The sequence below is a fragment of the Melanostigma gelatinosum genome, assembly GCF_949748355.1.
Source record: "Melanostigma gelatinosum genome assembly, chromosome: 7".
NCBI lineage: Eukaryota > Metazoa > Chordata > Actinopteri > Perciformes > Zoarcidae > Melanostigma > Melanostigma gelatinosum.
Genome location: NC_136640.1, coordinates 4,954,650 through 4,974,308, shown reverse-complemented (window position 1 = coordinate 4,974,308; position 19,659 = coordinate 4,954,650). Strand labels below are relative to the sequence as shown.

General features: G+C 43.3%; 1 protein-coding gene across 1 annotated transcript in view; it reads left to right on the top strand.

Moving 5' to 3' along the window:
* lsamp (limbic system associated membrane protein) overlaps positions 1–19,659 on the top strand; it is a 159,690-nt gene that overhangs the window by 93,661 nt on the left and 46,370 nt on the right. Inside the window, exons 2-3 of the mRNA XM_079271221.1 lie at positions 16,997–17,141; positions 17,803–17,890. Of these exons, the coding sequence (XP_079127347.1) occupies positions 16,997–17,141; positions 17,803–17,890 (233 nt within the window). The remainder of the gene's footprint in view (positions 1–16,996; positions 17,142–17,802; positions 17,891–19,659) is intronic.

Here is a 19,659-nt window from a genome sequence, read left to right as displayed (position 1 = left end):
GTAACCGCTGTGAAATAATCAGTCAGGAGCCTTTTTCTCTCTCATTCATATTCATGCGATCCCTCACTAGCTCCCCCGACTTTTTAAAAATGAGCCGCCGGGAAGCTTACAGCAAGGCCTAACTTTACTTTCAATGGTATCAAACAGAGAAATGCTCTCCCCTTTGCCTGAAGATGTTCTAAATCAATACTAGAGTAAATCCTATCCTCCATCCTGAACGAAGGGTTAAAGCAGCGACGCTGTGTGCGTTTGACGAATCAGCAGCGGTCATCCCTGCAAACCCCAAAGTTCTTGTGCTCTGCAGAAAGTACTAACCCCGACCACGGGGTGTAAAATGTCCCAGGAAGTTAATGTAGACCTCGGTCCCCGTGGTCGAAAAGCAGTGGGTTTTTAAAAGGTTCCTAGGCCCGAGGCAAAGTTCCTGCGGTAGAAAAGGGGCTCGACCAGAGTGAGCTGCTGGAAAAACAACCTTTTCAGAGGCTCGATTTGGTTTCTCTCTCTGAAAGCCTCGTGTTTTTTTTATAACAGCGGCGAGACGAACATAGCTGAGGCCGACTGCAGCTCTCTTTCAAGTGCCGAGGTGCTTCATGTACTGTAGGAAAGAAGAAAGAAAAAATAGAACAGGCTTGGCTTCTAGTATTCTCTTTGGTGCCCGAGTGGACAGACAGAGGAGGCCAGCAGCCACAGGCGTTTTCAGATGTGAGTCCAGCTGTTTGGGGAAGCTGATACTTTGATGGCTTTGTTAATGTGCTTTATCTAACCGACACCAGTGAAGACATGTAGAGTATATCAAAAACAAAGCTCTGCGCTGTTATTGTTGTCTTTTTATTCGTTTGTTGGTCCGGGCAGCTTTATAAGCTGCCAGGCCAGGTCAACAGAAAGCTCTGTTTTGATGCAGGAATGTATCACTCATCGTAGGAAGCTGATTGGGAAAATAGGTCTTCGGGGCCTTTAACACCACAGAGTATGGGGCACAGTCAGTACACACACACACACACCACACACACACTGACAGGCTTTCTGCCAGTCCACTGCCGCAGGTCAGAGCATATGCTAATGAGGCAACATCGCTGTCAAATTCAATTTCAATGACGATGATAGAGCTAGTGTATTTTATCTTAAAATTGCCAGTAGGCCTACACAAATGTAATATTTCCAAATTTAAAGTTAATTGTTACACAATTCAGTTCTGAAAAAGCCCACCAAAATAAAACAGTACAACACATTGGTCTGTATACTCCAGTAAAAGATGAGTTTAAGGTCCCAAAAAGTCTTATTCGGACCCTGAAGCATGGTGGGAACCGTGCTGCTTTTAACCAAAATACCAGCAAACTGGCTCATGGGAAAGCCTCATGAATCAAAGGTGTTTCATGAAGTGAAGTTCTATCACATCTCAGGTAGAGCTACTTCATCACAGTTTTTCTTTGAAAAGCCACAGCTCAAACAGTTGATTGCTCTGCTCTCGCTTCTCTCCAGTACTCTCAGAAGAAGTGCATGCAAATCTATCAACTGACGGCTCCGAGTGTTCATGGGAAAAAATAACAGTTTTGTTTTTCTTGTGTGAAGTCCTTCCACCTCTTTGACAGTCTGAACTGAAGTCACTGCAGTCACATTTCAAGCTTCATTCGCCTTCGGATCTGATGTGACGAGCTGAGAATCCAAGAAATCACCACGTCAGCTTCAGGTCATGCATGACTGCAGCGAGACGGCCTATGCCTGTGGCTGAAAAGACCGCCTCTGTCTCGTTTGTCTCGTCTCTCGGGATTAACTTTGGTCATCTGTCGGTGGTCGTGTGCAGCTCTAGAAACGTTCCCTAAAGTTCATCCCTGCTTGTCTTAGATGAGTAAACAGGAATCCAAAACCTGCCTCTCAAAGCTCAGCTTGTTAGATGCACTTCTGTGTGTGTGTGTGTGTGTGTGTGTGTGTGTGTGTGTGTGTGTGTGTGTGTGTGTGTGTGTGTAGGTGTGTGTGTGTGTGTGTGTGTGTGTGTGTTCAGGTTTGAGGGTGGCCATGCAGCTGCTGGAGGGTGTGCGTATGCATTGGTGGTTGTGTGTGGATGTGACTTTTTGTTGGCATTTGAAGTTGCGGCCTTTAGGAGTAAATGCAGGATTGGGCGTGCGTGTGCATATGTCAGTTCACGTCTCGAGTGTGTTCGTCGATTCAAAGTGGACACGATCCTGAGACCCGATTGCTTCTTGCACTGTGTGTCCTGAGTGGGTGCAAGGAGACAGGGCTCGGCATCGCTATCTTTCCCCCACAAACCGTTTAGTTTTAAGGACTTTCCCCTCTGACTGAACAAAGTTCTCATGGAAGGCGACACGAGCATGCAGGCTGGCACAAAGTGATTTCCCGTTTTACTGTCACTTTAAAGTGATATGCTACTTGTCGCACAGTCAATTCCCCGCTACCTGTGACAGATAGAAATTGGCCGGGCTGAGGCTCCGCAAAATGGGTTTTCCAGTTGATGTGAGCGAGAGCACCAGAGCAAGTGACTTGGAGGGGAAATCAAAATCAGTTGGAGTTTAGATTGCTTCAAACGGTCCGGTTGCTTGTTGGTTCACACTGGTGGTGTGTGTAGCGATGCTATCAGTAGATGCAGGCGATGTTACGGACCTGGGAAGATAAGTTAATTATCTCCTCGCTGTCCATGATAACCTCTTACATCCTGCAGGCCGACAAGCTGTGCGTGTGGAGTTTGACCCTGATAGAGTCGGCACATTGGAGAGGTTGTACGCCGGTGTCTCTGGTATGGGTTGTGTATTTTTTACTCCTCGTGTATGTTATGTGATGCATAAGCAGGAGCTGCTCTGGAAGAAAAAAGGGAAGGTTCCTGGTGGTTTAATAAGAGATGTTCCAGCACCCAAGTCCTGACAGATGGCAGCACAAAAGCATTGCGCTCACATACTGTTTGATATTGTAAGCTGAAACACAAGCAGACATCAGTGCTATGTGCTTTAGTCAACCAAAGAAAATCTTCGTTGATTCTAAATTCTATCCACTCTTCAACCAATCGATTGATCGATTTGGAAAAAAAAATCTGTTCCTGTCTCTATTATAAATGTCTCGGGTGTTTTATTAGACCAAACATATTGAAATATGCAAATTGTCATATGTTCACATTTAAAGCCTGTCAAGAAGTGATGCTCCGGTCAAGGTTTTTGAATTTCCGCTCCAACCATATCTGTTATGAGAGCCAATCTGCATCTCCCGAACCCACAAAAAAATGCATTAATCAACCGATTCTGACCCGTAAACCACCAACTTTAAGCAGTATAGTAACACAATTAGCTAGCGGTCCAGCGCTCTCTTATCCCCTGAGAGTGGGGATATCTCGGCTGAGTAATTGTTAAAATGATGTTGTTCTTTATTGTTGAATAAAAGCAGCCAAAACGAGTAACCCTTCATAAGTCAAGAGCTCTGTCTCTCTCTCTCTCCCTCTCTCTCACGCACACGTCCCTACCGCCCCCGAAAACAACGGATTAAGAAGCGCTTTCCTTCTTATTTAAGTAACGCCAGCAATTGTAAGAGCATATCAACCAGCTAACCAGGAAGTGTCAGCCCATGGCATGTTTTGAGGGTGTCAGCAGAAACACGTGAACATAACACTGACAGCACCATGCTGAGCAGATAGTGCTCTCGAGTTTTTATTTTTTTAAATCCAGCTATTACAGCGGTGAGAGTGAACCAAAGCATTATGGTTGTGGCCCAGACAGCTGAACAATGAGCTGAATATCGCTCCGTAAAGCAGAGGGGAGCTGCAGATCCAGGCGATAAGTCTCTGTAGGCTCCTTCCTCACTGTGGCCGACACCCTTCACATTCTCATATTGTTTCCACGTTGCCATCACTAAGATGCCGGTTATGGCCGTTATAAAGTTGCTGTGACTACAGGCTTAAGAACGGCCTCTGCTCACATCTGGATTCGGTATCTTTTATAGAAATTGATACAATCAATACATTGTTCAATGTGATCAAAACAAAGTTTGAAGTAATACACGAAAATCGAGAGAGTCCAATGACTGCTGGTAAAATAAGGAATTCATCTTTGTGAAATGGATGCAATCGTCAGTAACAAAGACATATGAAGCAATTTGCATTCTTTCTAAGAGCCTGTTCAGCCTTGTTTACAGGTTTGATAAACCATGCCCTCTGCATGGCTGTGGATCAGCAGCAGCTTTTCATTGAAGTTATTGCTGATTTCTCGACGCAGAGCTGTGGCATTAAGTACGATGTGAAAAGACAAACGGCGTGTGGCGTTTTGTTTCAATGTTCAAAAAAAGTCTCCTAATCCTTGTTTGTGCCAGGGGCTCATTTCCTCCGCACAGAGTCAGTCTTACAACGGTGGAATAGTTGCTTTTGTTATTAAACCGCCGCTGAAATGACATTCTGCTGCCTGTTTCTCTCTCTCTCTCTCTCTCTCTCTCTCTCTCTCTCTCTCTCTCTCTCTCTCTCTCTCTCGATGTGAGAAGAAGAAAAGGGGAAAAGTAGGGATGATTTGAAGCCCAGAAAAACACATTGTTCATCCTCCTGTTTCCTCCTGCTCCCTCTCATCCCCTTCCCCTGTCAGAGTTGCTTGGCATTAGCTGCTGGAACTGTTGCTCAAGACAACCCCCTCTAGCTTTTCCATCCCTGCCCCCCCCCCCCCCCCCCCCTCTCTTCTCATTGCCCTACACAGACGAGAAAACAATTAAAAGGGAGTCTGCTAGATTGTCTGTTACCATCTCAGAGAAGGTTGCCGTTATGATAACAGTGCATTGCTGGATCATTACCCAGAATCTTGGCTTTGCTCGTGCCTATCCCTCCGTGTGCGGATGAGGCCTTGCGTTGGCGCACGAGCTGCCACACATGACAGGGCTTGAGAGCACGAGGCCTTTTATTCTTTTCTGGACCGCAGCTCTTGTTGTGCAAGTTATAAATCTTTGCTGTCTTTTCTTTTGTTACTCTCCTTTGCTCTCTCTCGCTCTCTCTCTCGCTCTCTCTCTCTCTCGCCGCCCTCCTTTACTAAGAAAGTGTTACTGCCAAGTTTTGACAAAAGGCTTCAATTGTGGGCACTTAAGGGAAAACTATTATTCATCCACTGTGACTGTTGAAAGCAATGTATCGACATACTGCTACGTCACATGCCTGTAAGTGAACAGGACTATATTATGGAGTCCAAAAGCTAAGTTAAGTACAAATGATGCAATGATGTATGCACATTCCCTGCGTTTGGCCGATTCGATATGACCTTTAGTTTAATGTAGGGATGTTAGACCAACAATATTTAATTTGACCTGTAATTCCAGTTGTTACAGTATTTCCCAATACAGTCTTATCAGTCTGAAAGTGATTTATTATACAAGTTGTCCCTCGTTGTGATCTAAGGTCTGTTGCATTAGTGCGTTTACAGAAAAGTGACAAGGCTAAACATCTTTTCATGCTTGTCTATCTCTTAGGAACCTGCTATGCAATTAAACAGTTATTTATGACAAACAATAAGATAACAATGAATTTACATTCATTCATGCCCCCAACTGAGTCTGAATTATTGTCTTGAAGTATCATTATTTTGCAGCAATGAGTTTGACAGCAGAATGCTATAGCACGTCTAAGGCTGTGCTTTGCCGCATGAATACATGAATGAATGAACGGATGGATTTATGCGTATCATCATGCATTGTGCTCCGGATGAGATCGCACTGTAAACGCCTGAAGCGTACTGTAACAGCCTCCTCGTTGTGAAAGATTGTGTTCGGGCACAGGGGATCCTGAGATCAACATCTACATGCCAAAGTCCATTAGGCTCACATGTCTACTTGTCCTTTGATCAAAACACAGATGCCAAGTCAGCATAAAGTGAACAATTAAAGATCATTTATAGAAAAGAAATTCCCGATCTGACAGAGTCACAATCCTTTTAAACTTTAGCCTCGTGTGGCATGCATTGGCTTTTTAATTAGTTATCCTTGTGCAGACTCGGGGGACCACTTGAAGCGATGAGTGATCCTTGGTGCTTAGTGCAACAGCAAACCCCATGGAAAGCAAAAAAAACATTTACCACTTACATGTTCTACTGTTGCTATGGCTACATCATCAATTGATGCCGTGACTACAGGAGTTCGGTCCCCTCTTCTTCTACAATTGTATGCAAAGGATGCAACTAAATGAACAAAGCGCACTCGCAGCTCAGCTCCATGACTGTTCCCTGTGGCTCGTACAGCGTGTTATCTTGACAGCACCTAAATGCAAACAAGCACACATTCAGGTGTTCAGAAGTGGGTTAAGATGTATTCTATTCATATTTATATTCTAGTGTATGCATCTACTAAATCTACATTCAAATACCAAATAGTATAGTTGGGTTGTTTTGTCACTGTTAGTCAAAATCTGATCAAGCCACATCCTCACAGGACTGATGAAGCAGATTAGCTAAGAGTTTTTGATCTAGTCATGGATGTCAAAGTTAGGGATAAATAATTGGATTTGAAGCCAAGTTATTTTTAACAAAAGTAACCCAAAAGTAAACACTGCCCTAACACAATTCTGTGTGAAAAATCAGAAGTACAACATTTAATAATTCAACAGACTCACCATCCATGGTGGTCATATAGCCTGCAGTTACCATTTTGTGCATTATTACCATATAAAATCTTCTTTTTTTTTTATGCGCAATGTGTTTCTAAGGGCAGCTGCAGCATGTAAAAGTAAAAAGAAAAGTATGCGATTTGGAATGCAGCTCTGTTTTCAAAAGGGAAAAATGGATAAATAATCAGCAAAAAACATTCAGTGTTGGTTTCATCGTTATGGATTTATTTTACATAAGTCTCCAAAAAGAAAAACATACTGCAGTTTAAGGATGCCTCAACCGGTTGGGTTGAAAGAGACAGACAGAGAGAGAGAAAGAGACAGACAGACAGACAGACAGACAGACAGACAGACAGACAGACAGACAGACAGACAGACAGACAGACAGAGAGAGAGAGAGAGAGAGAGAGAGAGAGAGAGAGAGAGACACAGACAGACAGACAGACAGACAGACAGACAGACAGACAGACAGACAGACAGACAGACAGACAGACAGACAACATCGATAACAATAGAAAAAGCAAGATTCATATTTTGTCTATTTTCCATCATTTCCAGGGGTTTCGTCAAGCGTGTTCATTGTTTATTTTACTTGTCTACGGGAACAGTGAAATTCCATGTGAGAGCTGCGGCTGTAGGAGGCGGTAATGTCCTCGCGTTTTTCTAATATTTCTAATATATGAAGAAGAGCTGTTCACCTTTCAGAGTCCCCTGATGCAGCGGCATGTCCATTTGCTACTCCATGCCTGGCAACAAACCACAAATGACCTTTCTGGCCTTTCTTAATTGACATGACACCTGTCAGTCAAGTATTTGATATGCCGACCGCCGTACCAGTGCTGGCTAACCTTTGAAGCCCAGCCGCAATGTTGTTCATTGTGGATGCAGCATTGACCAGGCGTCCCTCACAACCCCACTTAATAAAGGCTGTGCTTTCAACGATTAGCCCACGAGGGTGAAATGCTGATTAGTGTGGCAAAGGGTATAAAAGCCAATTCTCAAACAGGAAGTTATGAGAAAACAACCTGTGCCCACAGATCTGATTCACACCATAAGTATTGACACATCTTCAGTTGAAAGTTTTACCTCATGAGATAACAAAAGACTATGAGTAAGAACAGGCAGCAGAGCTCCTAACTCATCTTTGTGTGACTTCCGGGGGCTTTGCTAAAGCTCTATTGGATTCTTATGTTGTTGAGGTGTAGTGCCGGTCCCTGTACTTCTACTTTGTACATTATCAGTAGCTTTCCCAAAACACATAAATAGTGTGCTGGGCCAACAAATTCAAATAAGCCTATTTCATTTCAGAGACAGAATTTATGATGCTGCATTTCATCTCAGAGCCTACGAAGAGGCAGCTAGGTTTTTTTGAGTATTTCAGCAGACTCTCTAAGATCCCCCCCCCCCCCGCTCTTGCCTCTGCTCTCATTCAGTGCTACTGCATCATTAAACTGATTCACCCCTTTCTGCCCGTAATGCACCAAAGCAGAACAAAGTAATGGATCACATAAGAAGTAATTGTGCAGAGTGGAGAAATTGTTGACATCCTGTAATAATGAGAGCAGGTTGTGCGTCAAGAAGGGAACGCAGCGCAAATACAGCTGCGGGCGGGAAAGGTCTACACTCTGCAGCCAGTAATTGTGGAGTAATGAGTATAATTTGCAGCTGTAAGAGGCATGCAGCTTACATCAGGAATATTACGTCGCTCCCCTATACTTACACACTTTCGTCAACACAAGACAGCACAGATTCATAGGCATGAACACAGATGCAGGGATATCCTCATGCGATGCAATACAAGCCTTTGACAAACATTTCCGAGGTGCACTTCCAACAACAATTTTTTATATTGTAGGATTCACAAAGGACACAGCAGTATTTTTGTTTCGGTGTTGCGGTTATATTGTCCACCCTCTCTCTACCTGCACTGACGAGCAGCTGTGCTGTACGGTCAGACCACAGCAGTGTGGGGGAGTATTGAGAGGCGGAGGAGAAGGAGAATGAGCAAAGAATGGCAAGACGGAGAGGGAAGGGCAAAGACGGAGAGACAAGAGAAGGCACAAACCAGCAGAAAGAGACGGGGGGGGGGGGGGGGGGGAACGGACGATATGACAGAGTGAGGAAGCACAGTACATCCCCTGAGATTTAATAGCAGCACCTTGGCCTTGCCATAGATCCTCCTGCCTACGCCTACGCACCATCTGTCACGCGCTCATTACATCCAACCACTTCTCCCTCACACTCCAAGCCTGCTTACAGACACAACACAGAGGAAGGAACGGGGAAACTGTGGAGGAGTGGTCACGCTGAATTTTGAAATGAGGATGGATGGGCTGCAGGCGAAGGGTCGGGGCTCGTGCGGCGCTTACATGTACAGCGTGACCCCTGATCAGCAGTTAGATGTCGGTTTCCAGCGATGCACGTTCTGCCTTTGCCCTCCTCTACTTGCCCGCGCGACAGTTGCTGCAGAGAAGTCTTCTACTTCACAGCAGACCCAAGCACAACATCTACTTGGAGCGACTTCAGAAACTTCGAAAAACGCAACACACACACAAATGTAACTGTCATGGCACTCGCAAAGCCTCAGGGGCAAAATCGCACCTGTGCCAAGCAAATTGGAATCAAGCAAATTCCTGAGTTGTTTGAAACCATTTTTGATGAATAATTTCCCCCTGCTAGGTCTGCTGGCTAAGTCTCAAAACAATCATTCCTGCCCTGATTAATGGCTTGCTCTAAGCACTGATGCATGCCAACCAAGATGGAGGGGCTTCATGATGGGAGAATTATATGAGGATTTGTGGCTGTTAGGGGGCTTTGAAGCAGAGAAGATAAATCAACAGAGCAAGAAAGGTTACTCCAAGTCTCTTGTAGCGACTGATGGCAGGTCTTGAAGAAGTTAAACAGCCATTCAATGTAACGTGGATCTCAGGCATAGATAGAAAGAGACAGACAAAGAGACACCGGACCACGACCCCTCTGGGGCTGGTGATTGGAAAGGAGAGAGTCAACATGTCTACCAGCAATCCGATTCTCCCAAACGGTAATGTTAAAGAGTTGCTTGTAGAGTCGGCATTGGATAAAACATACATAAAACATTGAATTATGCATAGATCTGGACAGATTATTAGAACAAATGATTGTTGGATTAGATTAGATTTAGATTAGAAAACTTTATTAATCCCCAGCGGGGAAACTCATTTGCCACCAAAAACTCATACAGACAACAATAGACTCATACAGACAACAATAGACACAGTCCACAGTGCACAACAGACAAAAAACACATTACAAAGAAAAAACAACACCAGAAAATGCCATATGAAACTTAAAAACCAAATCTAAAGGTGTTAAATAATCGAACTGCTGCTGGAACGAAAGACCTTCTGAGTCGTCGAACTGTGTGCTTCAGTTTACAGAGATATTAAATGTATGGAGAGTGCTTTTGCGTTTTACAGGACAGAGGTCTATTTCCTTTTCAAGCTGGTCCGCTGTATTCTTCCTGTTTATAACAGCTTTGTTTAAAATCACTATCAATGAAAGGAGACGGTTTATCACCCTCAACGTTGCAGCATCATCATTCCTGTCTTTACATGCTTCATTAAACCTGCAAAGGAAAATGCACGAAACAAGCTTCAAACACTTTGCACCTGCCTTTTGAAATCACAATAATTAATGTGAACTGTTTGCCACGTGTGTCAACACCAATTTGCAAAGGCCTCACAAAGAGTTTACCTTTCTACTGTCAATTTACACAACACAGGGGTGACATAAACAAGCACAGATGCATGCCGCAACAGCACGATACATCCACCTTGAAAGTCTCATGTTTGTCTTTGTGTGATTCCACATGATACAACAGCGTGCTTACTTACCGACATGTCTTTAATGTTAAAGTGTTAATTGGCGGGGGGGATGAATTTACCTTCCGCTGCCTTACCTCTCGTCATATAGAAAGGTGAAAGGTGAATTCCACCAGATATTTCAACGAATGCTTTGTTCTGTTAAGCCCGGTCCAAGGGGATGAACTAGACCCGACCGGAAATACGTTTGAACCTGCTGCGGGGAGAATAGCTGGGGCAAGAACGTGCTTTGAGACCCATAAAGGAATGACCTGACTTTGATTTAGTATGCAGCTTTAGCTGTGCTTCTATCCCATAGCTTACGTTTCCGCTCTCTCTATTCTTGGTGTTGCTTTAATCTGGGGCATGTGTTCTTTTTCTCTCGCTGTCTGTTTGTTGGTCTGATTGGAAATATCTCTGCCCCCCCCCCCCTCTGTCTGTTGTGCCCCCCTACCATATAGTCTACAAAGACAAAGAACTTACTGGCTAGCCTCAGTGGCTCTTGCCCACCAGGTTGTTGTGAGGCAGATTTTGATCAAACAGTCTGTGTGCCAGTCTCGCCTTTAGTCTTTATTGATTGCTGAAACAAGTTGTTTGACTCGTTCGGAGAAAATATTTCACATTCTCTCTGTTTAGCAGGCAGGGCATTTGCGCCGACACACACTGGAATCCACATGCATGCACGCAGATACACCTCAGTGACACAGGTTGCCCAGTAATTATGAAGATAACGGGTAGAAAGGGTGAGGAGAGGGGAATGGATCGGCAGAAGGTTGAAGGGGGTGGAGGTCACGACAAAAGCGCAACAAGGAGGAAATGGAGGGAACAAAGTGTTTTGTTATGGAGTGAGAGGTGGAGAGAGGCAAAAAAAGGAGAGAAAAGACGAGGTGAGATGAGGAGAATTGGGTATTGATGGGGATAGCGGGTGGTGGGGCTGTTCTGTCAGTCTTGCCACATCGTTCCTCTCATTACAGTTTCACTCCCTGGCTTCCGCCTGCTCTTTGGTCCTCCCCCACGGCTAGCCCCGGAGCAGGGATTCATTCAGCCCAGCCCTCCTGTCAACACAAGCCCAGCTCAGCAGCTCTGGCCCAGGCATCTGTCAGCCCACACAGTCTCCTGTCAGCCATAGCCTATTGGCCGGTCTATATTGGCACAGCACAGCGGGGTAGAAAAAGACTATAATATAGCACAGCAGAGCATCCATCAACAAAGCTCATGGTAACACGGCGCGGGACAGCAACCCAGGCATCCATCTTGAGCAGACCCCGTGTCAACCCAGCCCCTGGTCTCAGTGGGGACTGATAAACAACGCCACTTTGTAAAACCAAGTTTTGAAAAAAATCCTTTTATTTACATGCATCAGCAAATATTTGCTTGGCTTTACAAGCGTTTTATATGTACGCGGAGGCTATGTATTCTGCAGAGGATTATGGGCTTGGAGAGGATTCCGCAGAGGATTGCAAACATGGAGATGCCGTTGTGATTAAAAAGGGCACTTTTTTTGCCAGATATTCAAGTAAATATAGTCATGCTGGCTAAATAACACTGCTGAGATACTGCATCATTGTGAGGGCTGCAGCCAGTTAATGGGATGGATTTTCATTACAAATCGTTCATCTGTGGCTCGCTATTCCAATCAAATCGAGTTCCCTGAAAGCAACTTGTTGAACTCCCCGGTTTGGGCCAGCCGGGAAAAGCCAAGCTGCTATTTATCATTCTGGTCCAGCAGAGCCCCGGCACAGCCCCGAGAACCACGGCCCTGCCTAGACACACCTTGACAGCTACTCTGCTAGAAGACAGCGAGAGCTACAGACAGACAACTGCTCTGACAAGAGATAGTAAGTTCTCTGCTTCCCGGGCAGTCTCTCATTAGTGAGAACAGGAAATAGCTACTACTGAGCATGCTCTATCTACTCTCTGCACCACGGGTTGTCAGGACCCTCTGGAGGCTTCGGCAGTTTTGGGAGAAGACAGACAAAGCGGAGGGCAAGAGGTAGCAAAGAAACCCGATCTGAAGTGCAGATCCATGAAAAGTTCCTTTGAATTCTATTTCATGCTGTCCACTTTTACCCAAGAGTGTTGATGGACAGGTGAGAGGGGAGAAGGAACTTGCAGAGAATAGAGGCAGCCGGGGTGAGAAAACGAGGGTGGTGAGTAGTGGGGTGGTGAGGCCGAGGTGCGAAGAGATGAGATGGAAATACATAAGGGAAGGGGAGATGAGAGCGTTTGGAGCAGCGGAATATGGCAGTGATTGAAGTCATGAGTTTGGTGGCATGTACAGCACCATGTGTTGTGTATTTATTTATCTATTTCCTTGACCCATATGGTGCAGCATATGGCGGCCGCTAACTGAAAGGACGTAATGCAATTTGGAACATTTGTATGATTAATAGTCACCTGTATTTATCCGAGAGCGCTCAAGATGCTTTGGAGGAGCCACGCTCACAGTATGAGTGCAATGCACAATTATAACTGCGTGTCTCACTTACACAGAGATGATAATTGGGAGCATCCTGTTACACTACGAATGCTTCTTCTAGTATTTCACCATAGTCCCTCCTTCCTTTATGGCCTGGAAACGGATGTTTGCCCAGAGATCTTGAGAGCTGCCACAGGACAGTTGGACGTCATAGAAGGCTGGTTTGATATGTTTGTACCCTATCGCAGAGGGTAAACTGTAGGAGAGCCCTTTCAGGATTTTGTTTGTCTGTTATTTTATCATGGCTGGGAAGTTTAAATCACAACCACATTTCAATCACAGAACATAACTACATGTCCACTACACAATAACATTGCATTAAAAGTAGTGATGGGCATCATGGTGTCAATGCTTCTTTGATAGTTTTGGACATGTTGGATAATAGAGCGTCTCTGTCTGTCTTTTGGTTGGTCCACCACTTTGGTCCTGATGAAACATCCCAACGTCTATCGGATGGCTTGCCATGAAATTTGGAACAGATATTCATGGTTCCCAAATGGTGATCCCTTGACTTTTTCTCAACACCTGCAGGTCAAAGTCCAGTGAATTAACTCGACACCTACTGTCATAGATGGATTGGTGAAATTTTGTATTGACATTCATGATGCCCAGAGGATGAATCCTCACGACTTTAGTGAACCCCTGACTCTTTTGGGTAAAATGTCTGTTGGAATGGATTGTCATGAAATTTGGTCCGGACATTCTTTTGTTTCCCATTCAGCACCATCATCACGTCAAGATTGTAATGTTTCCAATGCTTTGGTTTATGATCAAATACCTGATGTTCCCACCAGCCTCAGCTGTAGCACATGTTAGCATGCTGTAAACCAGAAGATCATTTCTGTTTTAGGTAAATCTTTTATTTAAATGATTATTTCCTTGAAGTTGAAAAGTTCTTTAATATCCAAATACAGAGTTATTTATCCCGACATAATGAATGTATTTTTCATTGTGGAACACAGGCCGATTTGGTAAAGACATTATATATATATCCCAATAGACAAGAAGGAATTGTTTCACTGTTGTAAGGCACTTTGTAGGCAAACATTTTACTGCCGTCCTCTGATAATACAATAGTCTATTTCGGTCCACTCGAAGGACCATTTAGCATTCAATTCTTGTCAATGTAAGTTCTTTGATGTTAGTATGCTGGCGTTGGCATTAAGCTCAAAGCACTGCACTTCCTACACCAAGCACAGCCTCACAGACCTGCTAGCATGGCTGTGGACTCGTAGTCTTGAGTAGAATGAAACAGGCAAAAGACAAGGTGACAGTACCAATACTGTATGAGGGACATTGCCACAGTGTCTGTGATGTGCCTAAAACATTTGTTGACATCTAAAGTAACTTAATTAATAATTATCTAAAGGCATCCTTCATATTTGATACTGTCTGAATGTAGAATTTTACATGATACTGCTTCTGTGTGCACAGTTTCATTTTATATTATAGCAATTATCGTACCATTGAGTTTTAATACAGGAGAGACATCAAATTAAATTAAACTACACAATAATGTTATGACCAGCTCTTGACAATGTTGTTTATATCATGCTCATAGCTGTTTCTATCGACGTTATTACCATATTTTCTTGAGAACGATTGCTTTATTTTCTATTTCCCTCTGCTGGATTCTATCACAATGGCTGCTCCTTTCAATTACCCAATTTCCGCACAAGTTTCATTTAATCTCAAATCTACTTCAAGGCGTTTAAAGCCTGGAATATTTACATATTAATTGCATGATTAATCTGATCACGATTCTTTGAGTAACAGTTCAGCAGACTCTGAACTGTGTATAGCGATCAAAGAGCATTAGTCAGGCTGCGTTTGCCCTCGACATAAGAAAGCAACAGCTTGCCACTTCAGTCTGTTGTTGGACAATAGTCTCAATAGTGTAAATAGTAATAAAATTGTCAGCGAGTGTGCGGTGACAATTTCAGCCCACAGATATTTGTATGTTTACCTCAAACACTAGGACTTATTTTTATTTCCTGGTAGGGTATGAACTCAGTCTTCTACATCAATCTTAATACTTGGTCTCGACCTTTAGAAGCACCTATTTCTTGTCAGTAATTATTAATGGAAGTATGTATCTCTGAGATCAGTATCAGTAACACAACAGAGTTGATTTCTACAAGACAATCCCTAGCTTTGTATGATAAAACTGTAGATTATAGGCTTTAGGATATATTGTTTGTTGAGCATTTGTGCTGCAAGTCTGTAGTTTAATCCTGGGCCTGGTGATGAGCACGATTTAGGCTCAGCGACAGCATGCTGTTTATTACAGATTAAGCTTTTGAAAGAGACAACTGAAGGAAACTAGTGTCACCATTCTTTTCATTTTCTCCACGTTCCTGCTTTAGTTTTTTCACCTCCTCCCATTAACTTCACGGTAGGAGACGAGTAAGGCAGGAGAGGAAGCAAGCTCAGTGACAACAAACGAGATGCAGCCATCCAGTCAACCAGGGCACTTTATTTCTTCACTGCAAACACTTAAAATCTGTTTAACATGTCAAAGACTGTCTCTGGCATCGTGGACAGATTCTGATCCGCCAAACCACCTCCGGACCTGGTCAGGGACTCGTAACCAAATTGAACACACGTGTAAACTAAATTGTGTTTTCAGTCCGCATTACAAGAACTATGTCGGCGATAAAACGTAATGCTACGTCTGTCCTGAGTCCCATTGTCTTGATGTTTTGTGCATATTTCTTTCCACATTTCCTTTGAATTCTGTGCCTTCAAAAGCAAAAAAAATTCTGAAAAGAATATAAAGTAAAGCTTTGTGGGTGTGAACATGTAACTTCCATGAATCAAGTTCATGGATGATTTGCCGAGGTTAAAGGTCAATATTCATAAAATAATCTATATGAATTAGAATTATGTGAGTGAGGCTTCATTGTAGTGCTTCAGATGTTTCCTCACGATTCATATGCTTTCATTCAGTTGTTTATATAGCTCTCCATCATTATAAGAAAATGGGTGTTTATTAGTTTGGATGTTCTTAAAGTCACTATAAAGTATTAATTAGAAGCCTGAAAATATTTGAAAACAAAACGGGATAAACTCGTCAGCGAGAGGAAAGTAGAGGTTTGATGTCAAAGCGAGTCAGTGAACACAGTGAGTTATCTGGACTCCACACAAAGGGATTCAAGCTGCGAATACAAGCCTTCAACAAAGCTTACATCCAGCTCCCACCCAGTGGGAGCTGGATGTCAGAGTTGGATAACAGTCTGGGGTGACTGCACCACCACTTTTGTGCATCACCCGGGGTCACCTGCCAAAGACAGCCTCACTCCACTGCCTTGCTAATCTACTCTCTTGTAGCCCAACACACGCCAAAGCAGTGTGCACAGCCAAGGCTCGGGGAGTCGCCGGGATTTGCATGTGAGGCGCATCCACTGTCGGCTTGCATTACGGCTGATATCCATTCTCATTGATTCCGACGTCTCCTCACATTTACATTTATTCATTAGGCAGACGCTCGGCTCCCATCCCTCCCGTGCGAGATGTCTTAGCTCGAGCTTACTTGGCGTAATGTTCTGACAGAATGCAACAAGGAGTAAACAAGAGGATGCCGCTGTCCTTTCTCATCCTCAGCCATGGGTTCACTGTTGAAGGTAGATGTATTTATCAGAGAGAGGAAGGGTGGCACATTCAAACTCAATGAGTGGGAAAAGGGCTGAATTGACGATAGGAAATTTGAATTGATGCTCCTCGACTTTAAGTTTTCTTTCAAGACCCCAGAAAGTGGAAGTGCTGGGTTGTGCGATTAGCTGAATACATTTGCTGGTCAGCAGTAACAAACAGAACAGTGTAGCAATACACCCATGTTGGCCCATTGTTTCAATAAGTGATTGTGCCTTCAAACCCTTACTTAAACCGCCTATTGCGTTTCATACAGCCCGCCTTCTCTGTGGGATCGCATAATTGCTGGTATTTGTTTGTTTCCTATCAACAAAACTCCACATTTCCTTTCCCCTAGGCCTAATATGATTAGCGTACATATTATGAAATGAAAAACAATACATGCTCTTTCTTTTCAAGCCTTCTCGCACTAGATCCCCCTACGAGAGCTTCACCTCACTTCCCTTCTTCTTGTTGTGTCCGCAGGTGTTATGTGGACGACAAAGTGTCCAAGGTGGCCTGGCTCAATCGATCCAACATCATCTTTGCCGGCCAGGACAAGTGGTCCCTGGACCCCAGAGTAGATCTGGTCACTAAAGGACAGCTGGAGTACAGCCTGCGCATACAAAAGGTAAGACTGAGCTAGAAACTGGACTGTTTTTTTAGTTTTTGAATCATCATCAACTGGGTTTTGGTGACAGTTTATTTAGAGATAGGAGAGAAAACTTTTTTTTTTTTCAAGGATCCTATTCAAAGCTCATGAAACATGACCGTAATTGCTTTTTAAGACCCTGGAGTTGTGTTATTTAAAAATATTTATCCATTCATTTATTCATTTATTTATTCATTTATTTATGCAGCAGGTTGTCAGAGGGAGTATATTTCTATGCTCTACTTTTAACACTTTCTCTGTGCTTTCACAACCATGAGCACGTGATGAGATATCATGTTTTATAAAGGGGTGTGTGTTTTTACATGAAACAAATCTGCTTGCGTAACTTAAACCTTAAAGGAATAGTTAAACATCTTGGGCAATATGCTTGGTTGCTCACTGAATGGGAAGCCGGAGGAAGCATGGTTAGCTTAGCTTAGCACAAAGACTAGAAGCAGGGGGGAAGTCCTAGCCTGGCTCTGTTAAACCAGACTAGGTGACACGTTACTTATATTTAAATGGGCAAATATGAGAGTGATATCAAATTTCTCATACAAAACACAAAGTAACACGTGCTGCTCTACACTAGTGTTGTTATAAGACATATTCAAAGAACAATATTCTCTTTTATTGTCTGAAGGTGGATGTGTATGACGAGGGGCCGTACACCTGTTCCATACAGACGAAGCAACAGCCCAAGACCTCACAGGTCTACCTCATCGTACAAGGTAAGTGGCACCGAACAAGCACACCAGCAGCAAAGGTAACACCAACTGTCCATCAGCCAGCTGAAAAGACACAAACTTAAAATGAACACATAATGCGAAACAGAGGCTACAACACATTGTAAATTATATTCATAATGACTCAAGAGTCAGAGGCATTATTGTCCAACAGCACACAAGCAGCATACATCAGCGTCACCACCGCTCTATTGTTTAATGCTGAAATGTGTCCCTCTAAGGTTTCGGCAAGGAAAATATATGAATATGTACAGAGAGGAGGAAAATAGCTATATGTCACAAACGCACGCCTACAGCAACAGGATTTCTTGTTCCAGTTCAAATGAATATTAAGTGCACTTAAAAAGCCTCCAGCAGTAGTTTTCCATTTCAAAGAATAGGAAGTTATTGCTCCTGAATCAACACAGCAGGAAAGTTGAGAGCGAGAGAAAGAATGTGCTGCAGGATTCCGATCCGAGGCCTAGAGGGTGGAATTCAACTTTTTCTTCTCTTTTTTTCTTTCTTTCCAACATGTCTTCAAAAAGTTATCTTTGGTTTTAAGGTTGTAGCTCCTGAGATGGAGGAGAAAGCGACACGATATCATCATCATGTTGTTGAACCTGAGAAGGTGTATGCGTAGATGTCATCTTCAGTTCTTAACCTTTTCTATTGTCCATTATTGTGTCGTTCCCATGACAGTACGTCTGCTGATAGTGATCCCATTTCAACTAATGGACAACTAATTCCACAACAAATGTTTAATTAAAGATGCATTTTAAGAATTGAGTCGTTATCTCACCAATTCATGTCTTACCATGATGATAACCCACAGATTTACATAAGGTACGTAAGGTAGTACAATGCATTTTTGGTGAACAGAAATTCAAAAAGAAATTGTGGCGGGGGTGAAGAAAAATTATTAAAAAAGACATTAGACACTTTTTGTTTGGATGTCCAATCAGCGTTGATGGTAAATGTCGTCAATTTAAGCAATACATTTTTCAGTGCGTGCTATATTTACTAAGAAAGCGGAGTTCTTCTGTTTGCAAAATCTGTTGTTTCACCTGCCTCAAACTCTGTCATTTGACGTGACAGTGACGTACTTGGATGCAAGGAAGGACTAGAAGCTAATTCAACTCTTCTTTCTCTGGGAAGCCAGAGGCTGCACATGTTCTAGATGCAGCTCAAAAACACCACCTCCCCGATCTCTTTGCTTGTTTTACTAACTAGTTACTAGGACTCGCTATCATTTATAAAATGACAATGCCAGTACCAATACAAGTACCATTAAAGTAATACTGATACCAATAGAGTACTTCATTCATACTTCATTACGGATTGTTAATAAGTGATCTCCAGATTTTGTTACCTTTGGTCCGAGCTGGCCTGTTTCCGGTCTTTAAGCGAAGCTAATCATACGCATATATATGAGGGCTCGATAGCCTTTGTGTGTATAACATATATTACTGGAACTTCTTGGCTCAGAATGTCCTTTAACCTGCCACATGTCATTTCACTGGCCCTACTCCTTCCCACTCTGGAGATGCAGGCTTTTGACTGCTTGTATTTATTTATTCGTAAACTGTCAGGATACTTGGCCCTTTTAGTTCTCTTCTGAAATGTTTTGGAATTGCCGGTAAGCTCTTGGGACCATGAAAGAATAAGAACAATAAAATACTGAGCTGTGCACCAAGGCCGTTAAAAAAGAGAGTTCATTATCCGTCAAAATGCCATCGCCAAGTCTCTGTTGTCTCGTTTTCCAATTGCTCTTAACC